An 11,468-nucleotide genomic window follows, 5' to 3' on the forward strand; every position below is an offset into this window, starting at 1 on the left:
ATATAATAATCACTTAAAATGACTTGCATAAGTTTAAATTTATTTTTAATTTCGCATCAGTATAATATGATGTTTATAAGATAAGTAATAAGAAAGCTGTAAATGGTGGAACTCTTCTGGGTAGCTCGATATTGAGCAGGCTAGATATGAGTCTATTATTGAAGTAAGATAAAAAAAAAAGTATTTTCTCTCTCTGTCATTGTCTCCAGGGCTGCCATAAGCAGAGACCCTTTCTATGAGATGCTTGGGGCCAGGAAGAAGAAAGCCTCCTCTCTGAAGAGACAGTAGGGCTGCTGAAAGGATGCTTGGACCTGGACAAGGGGCGAATGATAAACGGAAACCATAATGCTGGACTAGAGCGAATTTTATCTCAGGAATGACCTGAAGTTTTAAAGGTTTTCATGCAGCTGACTGTCTGAGAAGTTGTCTGACATTTCTGTTTGTTTCATTCTCATGAATGAACATTGAGTTCATCTCAAATCAGCAGGTCTGACTGAATGTGGATCTCATTGAGCTTCTGTAAGCTTGCTGCAGACTTGACCGTTCCTCTCTGTGCTTCGAGAAGTAGAAAATGCTAATTGTGCACCTATTTTTTACACTGCTATTAACTGGAAGTATCCGGGAGAGTTTTGGCCTTGTTTTGTTTGAGACTATCTAGCTTTGTTTTTCTATTTGTTTCTGATCTGCTGTCATATTTATGTGTTTTGTTGTTGTTGGCTCGACATTTTTCCCATTTTGCCAAAGTTTGTCTTTCAGTCGCACTCCAGATACTGTCCTAAAAACTGAAGTTAAGTGATTGTCTGATTCTTGAAATGAATTCTAGGTTTTATTTTGATACTGTTTATTTAGCTTAAACAGTGTTTTATTTAAAATATCAGGACATTATTCACTGATCTCAGAGGTGACCTTGAAAGACTGTGAAATCCAAAAAACATTTCAGTACGTTTGGTTCACATTTATTGAACTATATCAAAAATTAAACTACCAACTGGAGAGTTTATTTTTGTTATGTTTTTATTCTACCAACCAACTTCACCATTTCACCATTCCCATGTCATCTAGTTTAAAATGAAACCGAACTTATTGCGCTTTTACAAATTGGGGGGGGGGGAAATTATGTAAAGGAGGGTACCCCCTTTTCCAATACCTTTTAAATAATGCTTCTTAATGAACTTGGAAAGAGTATATCAGAATTTACTGAAAACAACCAAAAAAAAAGAAAAAGTTTTACAGTGGATGTGACCAATTTTTTTGTAACAATTTGTTGACACTTTTTTTTAAAAACACTAATAAAATATTTAACGTTATATAATAAAAAAAAAAGAAATAAAATACTGCAGCAACAACAGTTTAAATTTTTTTAGACCTGCTCAGATTTTGTTATAGCGTTGGCCCGATCAGAATTAAGAGTAAAGGTCTGTTTAAATGCCGACGGCAGCTGCGTTTGAATTACAATCGTTTTTTTCCATTTGTAGTGATGTTTACACTCGCGTGATGCCTTTTGAAAACTTTAGAGTCAGCTTCAGGCATAGCCAGTAAAAGAAAGACTTCAGGGCGCGATTTGCGCTGAACGCGGAGACTTCCGCCACTTAATATTTTCGTGTGGAAACACGAAAATCTACCTGTGTTCCGCACACAAAATATTGCATTCGGTCATTCGTTGCCATAGACAGTAAAAGAAATGGACACAGTGACCCCATTGGAATTCAATTGAGACAAATGAATCCCAGTTTTAGCGTTTTTTAGCACTTCCGTTTCTGACGCGCAGACTCAAACGAAGCTTGACGAGGTCAGCAACCTGTCTGACAGATGTAAATCTTCTAGTAGCTGTGCGTGCAAACTGCCATCGTTAATCTTGCAGAGACGGCGAGCTTGAGCGGGGAGTTCTTTGTCGTGAGTGAGCAGGAGTAAGTATTCTGATTAATTATTTGTATAGTATTTTAAAAATGTAACGCCAGTACGCCATATTAAGTTAATTGCCTGCGAGCTTCTCCTCCTGTCTGTACGGTAATGCGACAGAGAGCCGAGTGGTTATGACGCAATCGTTAGCCTATTTTTTACAAAAACTGTTTATACGGGGCCATAATGTAACATAGAAGGTAATGGAGCCCTTTATACATTGTCGTGTATCTTAAGAAATAAATAATGGACAAACAGAGTCTTTAAACGCCTCAGATGTAAAGTTATTCACTGTCAAAGTGACGCCAAAATGAATGGGAGTCAATGGGAATGCTAACGCAAGTGAAGTTCTACTAAAAGATGGCAGCCCCCACCCTACTTCAACTTCCGGTCGAGTTCCTTGCCCCTTGTTCGTTGCACACGTGCACCGTACCGAAACAGTCCGGTACGAATTCGTATTTGGACCGTTACACACCTAAAAGTCACACATCTGTATTTCACATCAAATAACTCACTCAACTATGATTGTTAAAGCTGTCTTTTTATTTTTAAAAGTCACTGACACTTTTTTGGCAATTTTGTAAGTTCTTGTGCGTTAAATGACATGGCTTTAAGGCCTCGTCTGATTAAGATCTCTGTCTGAAAGAGTTGGAAACGGGACGATTTAAGTCTCTTCTCGTCCAAACACTGTAGTTCATGACATTTAAATCCAATTAAATACAAATCAAGAGAAAAAAAAAAAATCTGGTCTCAATATATTAATGAACTTTATAAATAAACAAACACTCTTGCTCCATGCACACTGGCACCAAAATCAAAACATTCTTAGGAAAAGAGTAGTACTGCGGTTTTTCTTACAAAACCAACAGTTTGCAAAGCTGAAATTGATGTTCAACTAATACTGCATTACTCATGCACACTCAAATACAGCGGTGCTCGAATCCATCCCAGCTGTACTGTGTAAAGAAAGGTTTGCATCAGGATTTGAACAAGTATAAATGGAAAGGGTTTTTGTTGAACAGCATCTTATTAAAGAGACAAAACACAATAGAAATGTTAACAAAAAAAAGTTAAATTAACTAAAATATATACATATAAATGCACTGCATATCAAACTGATGGCCAAACCTTCCTATCTGCCAAAGATCTTACAAATACATGTCTATCACACTGGCAGCAAATCCTGTATACTGGTTTCAGGTGTATTCTCTCCTAGCGGTGAGGTTGTAAGCAGCAGAATGAAATGTTATTGAATATAACAGCAGAGAGTGGTTTCTAACATCGTCACTGGAGCTCGCTGGGACTGTCATCTTTATCATCACACGCAGAGTCCCACATCTGCAGGGAAAACACAGGCAATCTTAATGTGATCTGGTTTTAATCTTATACTATGTATTATTATTTTTTATAAACGACACAGAACTCATTGAGCAAAATACACTACTGGTCAACAGTTTAGGTCGTAAGATTGTTTAAAAAGTTTTTGAAAGTCACTTATGGTCCATTTATATGACAGAAAATACAGTAATAACCGTAACATTGCATCTTTTTTTTTCCAACCATTATATGTTTCAATTTATTCCTCTGATAGCAATTCAGACATTATTCTAGTCTTAAGTGTTTTTCTTCAGAAGTCATTCAAATAAACAGATTTATAGGCTTCTTATTATTATTATTAGCGTTGAAAGCTGCTTTGTTGTGCTGCTTAATATTTATGGAAACCATGAAATTGTTTTTTGAAGAACAGAAATTTCAAAAGAACAAAAATTATTTGAAATATAAAACTTTAGTAACATTATAAATGCCTTGACTGTCACTTCTGACCAAATGAATGTGCCTTTGCTGAATAAAAGTATTTATATTTAAAAAAAGGACATCGCAAAAATTTATAATGTAGAAAATTTTCATAAGTTACTCAGTTTAAGATATCATTCATGCCAGTAGCACAGGTACAATGCAAGTTACTCAGCGAAGTTTTAATGCACCTTGAAAAACAGCACTAATAAAAAAAAAATGTATAATAAAAAAATCTGGTTTTATCGTAATGCATTTTAAAAATCACTAGAGGGCAGAGTAAGCACTAAGTAAAGGAAATTATTGTCAACAAACTTTCCTTGACTACAGACAACCCTGCTCGTAGCACTACAAGCAATAATTCGCTATTTTATGGCATTATTACATGAAGTCCTTAATATTTTGATAATTTTACAAATACAATACACTCTTTTAAGTATAGACACCTCCACTGTTCTGCACTGCTTTTGAGATAATATCCCCAGAATTCTGTAGAATGGATTTTAACATGACCAGGAATACTACAGTGGTCCCTCTAGTCACACTTTAATGTGTCTACACTGATGGACAATAAAGTTTTGTCGCCTGCCGCTTTAAATGCTCAAGCAAAATCAGATTCTGATTGGCGGTCAAAAAATAAAAAGTTCTGAAAGTAATTCAAAACTACTTTTTCCCCATTATCATTATAGTTGTGGTGTGGACTTCCCTATTCTCATATAAATATAAACATTTTACAGCCATCATTACAGTTACTGTCTTTGTTTTAACGGTCTTAAGACCAGCCAGATATAAGTCACTTAAAAAATGGCTGAGAAAAGCAAGCTAGTCCTGAGAAAAACTAACACTGTTTTTATACAAGCCACTTGGGTTTGATATTTTGTTGTCTAATTGAACAACGCTTTAAAAAAAAAAAACATTTTCAAGTGTCTTGGCATCCACTGTACATTATATATGAATTGCTGAAATCATCAAAATACTTTGTGAATGGCAGCTACTTCAACTCCACTACACTTTCGGCTGATTTTGTGTTAGGAAAAGAGGCAGAGACCATTCAGCTTAGTTCGATTTTTTTATATTTACGTACAAACCACTTCATTTTGTTAATTCCAATAGCTTAAACGAAAACCGAAATCCTGACATTTAGCAAGTGAGATGTTAGTAATCAGAAGGAGGCAAGAGAGGAATGGTCCAGCAGACAGAAAGAGCAGCTGTAACAGACTCGTGGAGGTCACTGCCAGTGCAGCTGAAGTCTGCGGAGCAGTCTGTGTCTGACAACACTGGAACGGTCAGATTCATGCTGTGGTCTGACCATGCCAGCTCTAGCTGGGCTGTGTGACGGGGATTTGGGTTGAAGGAACCACTGGAGTGACACTGTGAATTCTTCAGAACCCACTGTCTGGCAAGCTGGGGTTTGGTACATCCATCTTCAGGGAAAGTCTGACTTTACTGAGGGCAAGAGAGCCAAGTCATTCGATTGGAAGTGGAAGAAAATGCTGAACGCTGTTTTTGTTTGCTTTAGGCTAGGAGCCTCAGAGCATTTAATGTGAATTGCTCATTTATGTTTCAAAATAATAAAATGCACAGAATACCCGATGCAACCGAACCATCCCTGCTGGAAAATCCAGTTTAAGATGGCAGCGTGCAACTAGTTACAGGAGGTTAAAGTCAACATGGATTGTCATTTGTAACCCATTTCATATCAGTTATATAACAAAATTGACAATATGATTATATGATTTTATCCACTGAGAAGTGATGGGATTAAAAGGCTTTATTTGTTAACTTAACTACATAAACACTGTCATCAATCATTAGTTAACATAAGCTAACAATGAACGTATTAATCTAATTTTCTGTCATTTTCACCCATAGGTCCATTTATATTTTGAAGAAATGTTACAGGAGGAAATGTTTTTTTTTTAACATGTGCACGGACAACTTGTTCAAAATAAGATCTATGAAATGCATTTAGGAGATAAAGAAGTTAAAATGTTCATTTCATGTCAACTTTAACAAATGCGTCTATTGTAAGAGTTACCACTAAAACAGCCCTCTCAGCCCAAGTGACGTCCCTGGAAAAGGAAGAGGAAGTGCAAGTCATAACACTTGATGAAAGATTAGGATGAAAATGTTTTCTTTGGAATAGGAGCCCACAATGAATCATTCTCAATAAGACTAGGAACAAGTATTACGACTGTAAATAAGGTTCATGTTGACTTTTAGGTGGTCAAGATGGTTTTTGGAACAAGTTCGCTGATCGACCAGCTAATAACCAGCCCTGGTTCGGATAATAACCAGCTTGGCCTGGCTAATAACTGGCTCCTAGATTCCAAAACACTGCTAGGATCTTAAGATGGATTTTCCAGGAGGAATTGCTCATGTCTGAAACTACCATGAACACTGTAATGTGCCTGATCTTCTGTACGCCTGACAAGTTTAAAACGTGCTTCAAAGGTACGTCAGCAACCAACCTGTCATAGACGGTGAGATATGCGTCACCTCAGGCCTGTTGAACTTTAGAAGAAGTTCTTGATGAGTGGAGTAACCAGTTGCACCCACAGCTTTACGTGGCGGTCTGGCTGATTAAACGTGGAGTCTGACACCTGTGTAGAGCTCTGGTACAACATCTCCTGCTCCTGGACAAGACAGAAAACAAGATTTCACTTCAAATCTCGCCATCTCAACTGTTACGCTCTTCTCATAACGATTACTAAAGAATCATTTTAACTGATCTTTTATTACCCGATAATAAGTGAAGATTATGGATTATCATATATTTCACAGAAATTAATTAATTCGGCTTTAATCACTTCTTACAATGTGTTGAGAGTAGCTCTGTTTCCTGAACAAGCCCTTACAACATGACCAGCCATTAATATCATAGTTCTAACAGCTATTAAAACACAAAACAACTCAAGATTTCTGGGTTACATGATGAGCTGCTTTAGGAAGCATTTGTGAAGAGGAAGTCCAACCTGTTGCAGTTGCATCTGGAGTTCCTCGTTCTCTGTTACTATAGCAATCTGAGCCTCCAGATCTCTGTGCACGGAGCGATAGCCGAAATTTGGGGAGCCAATGAGAGTGAGGCAGGGGAGGTCTCTTCCTTCCACATAGTACCACAGGCCTGTGAAAAAGTGGAAAAAAATGACCTGAAATCTCATTCTTCAGACCAGGAACGATGACAAGTGCTCTATACAATGCTTCACATTACTGGAAAGTTGTTTACTTTGACTCTAAAAATAATCTGGAAGGCTTCACATTCACAAATACGCAGATGCCTCAAAGCGGCTGATAGTGCCATTATCTGTTTCCTGGTCACACGACTTTAGAAGATGTGGAGTCTTTACAACAGAAAACATATTTCCTTTTCACAATCAACAATGCACGACTACACACTAGAGGAAGAAAATAAAAACAAAGTGTCAATCAAATTATGTACACAAACCAAACATATGTTCTATTAATAGGTAGCAGGAATTACTTGTCACTTCAAAACCTTGCCAGACATAACCACCCTGACCTGAGGTATTCTTCTTGACGAAAGCTGAATATCAGGTAAGACAACTGCCAGGAATACCCTCAAAATTAATCCCAAGCACTTCCTTATGCACACAAATCTAGCAATTAGCCCTTATACACTATTATAAATGCCTTTATGCTTAATTAGATTCAACTTAATTCTATTTCAAAAGAACACAAGCAAACAATTAAATAAACAGTTTTTTCATTGTCACATTGTGACATTGGGCAATTCTATTATAAACCACTTTGTTAATCATACATTAGCATTCAATGGTTTAGGGTGAATATGTTTTTTAATACTTTAATCAGGGCTAGATGACAAGGCAAAAAAAAACTAATACAAATCACCTCAGTATATTTATTTATTGGTTTAATTGCGATATACGGTATCTCAGTATTTTCTAGACTTTATATTTGGATTTAATAATTATTATTTTAAAGTAGAAGTTAAGTTGTCTAAAAATGAAAAATAAAAATACATTTTAAAATTCTACATATGGGACATTTATTGTCGCCCACAAAATGTATTTTTTTTGAAGAATTATTAAAGAAATACAAAATAGGACAAATTTTTATTTTCAATTGTACTATTTAATAATATATAATAAGACAAAGTTATTTTAAATTATAATATTTAATAATATATAATTATTATAAAATAGAATATTTAATATATAATTATAAAATAAGATATTTAATAAAATTACAGTTTTTAATTCAAATTAAATGCAGCCTTGGTGAGCAGCCAGTAAAAGACTTTTTAAAATAATTATTTTGAAAGGGAGTGCAATCGGTCCGATCTAGTTTTGTTTTGCAAAAATGTACTTGGAATGGACATTCTTCAGCCTCCTGACCTTTGACATTTGTGGAAGCATTGTTTTTTGTTTTTTTTATCAATATTATCTGTTAGCATTTCCATTGCTCTTTCACTTTAAGGATGCTAAAATGGATTTTTACTTAAGCAATAGCATCAAGCATAATTTTTACTCTAGCAATAGCAAGCTAGCTTTGAAAGCATACGATCCCACCCTCCCTGCAAATCACTCTCCAAAGTCATGTCTCCTCCAAATTACTTAAACATGCGCACAGGCAGACCAGAGGCTAACCAGCAACACGACGAGAGTCGGCATTGGTGGAGGGTCGACTGCAACACTGTCAGATTACCTCATGTCTCAATCAACATTGAGAAAACATTACAGTACAAAGCACATAATATTACAATAATAACACCTTCCTTTCTCGCTCGGTCTGTAGTGGCATAATGGAATGCGCTGATGATGCATTATGTCGGAGCAAAAAGTGGGCATTGGGGTTACATACATACGTTGCCAGACAGGTATGATAGCCCTTGAACCAACGCATATGACTAGATAAAAATTTTGTGCTCCTACACTTTTAGAAATACATATAAAAACAGTTAGACCACTTGACTTAGTGATAGCCATCGGGATACAAAGAGACTTTCAAACAGCATAACATATACATACATACATTATATATATATATATAAAACACACAAACACACACACACACACACACACACACACACACACACACAGTACATACTGTATACATATGAAGTTGAGACATTTGGACATTCAGCTCAACGGACTCCACTGGAAGTAAACAACCTACTTGCTGCCAATTTTGAATGGCTGCCAATGGAAAAAACACACTTTCTGTTGAGAGAAAGTTATAGTTACAGCATGACACTTAGTGAAAAAGGCTTAATCGAGTCCACCTCACTGTCTCTTTCCTAAGGTGGTGCGTGGACCTTGTGTAGGTTGAAGGCCAGCATCAGAACGGCAGCTAATGTTCATTGATTCTCGTTCTAGCTCAGCTGCGGGGACCTCTGCACCCTGTCTGTTCCCACATCAGCTCCACTGTTTACAAGAAATGACGGCATGACAAGGCTTTATCTAATAAGCCAGACTTCTCAACAGGAGCCTGAAATTGAATTCCACTGACGAGGCTTAGGTTTGTCAAGCTTCTATTTTTCTCCAGACGTCACTATTTTATTCTGTCCCTTCAGGTCGGGGGCTTTTAAAGTGTATGGGGATACTCAGTTAATGCCATGTGGACAACCAAATCAAATTTATTATGAATTCATGCATTTTTAAACCAAACTAAACATTCAACAACAGCCAGAAAACGTGGCCAAAGCATACCCCTGGTTTACAGAGAAAACATCACATGTGTCTGGCAGCCTCTGTGTCCTGAAGCGGTCCAGGAAGAGCTCTGAGGATATTCAATCAGAGGTGCTGGGAAACCTGCTCCACGCATTAAATTATGAGCTTTCCTGTTACACCCAATTTTTGGGAACTGGGCTGATCCACTTCAGGGCTTAAAAAAAAACAACAACAACAACAACAACAGTGCAGATGAAAAACACATACCTTTAGCATGAAATGTCCAGTTGGGGCGATGGTATTCATGCAAGTGGACACGACTCTGCTGACCCAGCTGATACACCTGAAACGGACAGGATGATGAGCGTTTAAGAAAAACTAACAATAGAACGATGAACATTTAAAAAACCATTAAGGTTAAAAGACAGCACAAAAGCAACACTCCAACCCATTGCATATGTAGATGCAGCACCATCTGCAGAACAAGCAACAAAAAGACAAGACTAAAACATAGTTTTAAGTAAAATTTCTCTATAGATTCTTCAACAACAAAAAAGGAGAATAAATATGGCCCTCCAAAAGTTTTCAGACGTGGGGATTGAGATGTCAAGTGTTAAAATCCTCCTCTCAGAGCTTTTCTCTTAAAAGGACATTTTCTTCCATGTTTTTTACTTTAATTTCACAAAATGGCAACCATTCACACACGCTCTCTCTTAAATTATGGAAAAGTTCTGATGAGCTGGAAACATCAACAAACATGTAAGTTGGAGTTTAGCCATCTCCAATGAGATGTTCTGCTCAAATGAAAGAGTAACACAGCCAATCTGTTTTTCTTTAGATGCTCATTTGCGCGCTTTACTGCGACTGAATTTTTCATCAAACCTTGACAAACTCTATTAAATCCAAACATGGATTGTTTTTTTTGTGATTGAGGATGCTGAATAAATGCACTTACACAACCTCTGTGCCACATTACAAAGTAATTTTGTTGTTGCGGTTTTAATAAAAATACATTACCGTATTTTTCGGACTATAAGTTGCACCTAAGTATAAGTCGCATCAGTCCAAAAATACGTCATGAGGAGGAAAAAAAAACAAGTCACACTGGACTATAAGTCGCATTTATTTGGAACCATTAGAAAACATTACCGTTTACAGCCAAGAGAGGGCGCTCTATGCTGCTCAGTGAAGACTACAGGAGCACGGAGTAGCATAGAGCGCCCTCTTGTGGCTGTAGACGGTAATGTTTTCTCTTCGTTCATGTCAAATTAATTTTGATAAATAAGTCGCACCTGACTATAAGTCACAGGACCAGCCAAACTATGAAAAAAAAGTGCGACTTATAGTCCGGAAAATACGGTAATATAATTTTCTGTATTTTTTACATTACGCGGCATGACTAAATGTGACGAAAAATTTTACTAAATCTAGACTAAGACTTCAAGTCAAACAAACCTTCACTAAACTAAAAACAGGGCAGACTATTTCACTATATTATTGTTTTTACTGTATTTTTTATCAAATAAATGCAGCTTTCAAAAACATTATAAACTTTTAAAGTATACTGTATATCACAATAAATGCACTTGTCTGAATTTAATAATCCAGAATTAAATACATTTGGACGCAAATTAATGAGAAATTTGGCATGGGTACAAAAGCAACATAATAAAAACAAAATATGTAAAACGGTAATACATAAATATTTTTGGAAGCCAATAAACTATACGCAAATCAGTAAGTTCACAAATCAGAGGAATTATAGGCTAATGCACCAAATTGTAATGGTGCCTGGCAACCGTAAAAAAAACCTAGTTACATCTTGTCCACACTAGATGTGGGCGGCATGACTTGACAAAACTAAATAGCTCCTTTTATAAATAACAAAGCTTTACACTGAAGTGTTCGTCTGTCAGTACAGGTATTTTACACATCATGCTGCCCAGCCCTGTGCAAAACTGAAAAAAACAATGCACACCTTATTGTAAAACTGTCGGGCGAGGTGAACGTAGGCCTCAGGAATTGCTCCTGCTACACCTTTGGCTCCAAAAAAGCCATTAACCTCTGGGGAAGCCATGAGGATACGGTAGTCTGCTGCTGCACCCAGCACCAGCTGCATGTAGG

General features: G+C 36.7%; 2 protein-coding genes across 9 annotated transcripts in view; one reads left to right on the forward strand and one right to left on the reverse strand.

Moving 5' to 3' along the window:
• Window positions 1–998, forward strand: part of LOC128025421 (cytohesin-1-like) — a 60,290-nt gene extending 59,292 nt beyond the window's left edge. For all 5 annotated transcript variants that reach the window (XM_052611776.1, XM_052611774.1, XM_052611773.1 and 2 more), the window contains one exon: window positions 210–998. In XM_052611776.1, coding sequence (XP_052467736.1) covers window positions 210–288 — 79 coding nt within the window. In that variant the 3' untranslated portion in view covers window positions 289–998. The remainder of the gene's footprint in view (window positions 1–209) is intronic.
• Window positions 999–2,423: 1,425 nt separating this feature from the next.
• LOC128025420 (CDP-diacylglycerol--glycerol-3-phosphate 3-phosphatidyltransferase, mitochondrial) overlaps window positions 2,424–11,468 on the reverse strand; it is a 19,011-nt gene continuing 9,966 nt past the window's right edge. For 2 of the 4 annotated variants that reach the window (XM_052611770.1, XM_052611768.1), the window contains exons 7-11: window positions 11,323–11,468; window positions 9,612–9,687; window positions 6,669–6,817; window positions 6,165–6,329; window positions 2,424–3,237 (exon numbers count right to left, since the gene is read on the reverse strand). The exon at window positions 11,323–11,468 is cut by the window's right edge. In XM_052611770.1, coding sequence (XP_052467730.1) covers window positions 6,210–6,329; window positions 6,669–6,817; window positions 9,612–9,687; window positions 11,323–11,468 — 491 coding nt within the window. In that variant the 3' untranslated portion in view covers window positions 2,424–3,237; window positions 6,165–6,209. Of the gene's footprint in view, window positions 3,238–4,749; window positions 5,140–5,517; window positions 5,766–6,164; window positions 6,330–6,668; window positions 6,818–9,611; window positions 9,688–11,322 lie in introns of those variants that run through there. The other 2 variants (XM_052611769.1, XM_052611771.1) reach the window with 2 other exon arrangements.

This window comes from Carassius gibelio, chromosome A12, assembly GCF_023724105.1.
Source record: "Carassius gibelio isolate Cgi1373 ecotype wild population from Czech Republic chromosome A12, carGib1.2-hapl.c, whole genome shotgun sequence".
Taxonomy (NCBI): domain Eukaryota; kingdom Metazoa; phylum Chordata; class Actinopteri; order Cypriniformes; family Cyprinidae; genus Carassius; species Carassius gibelio.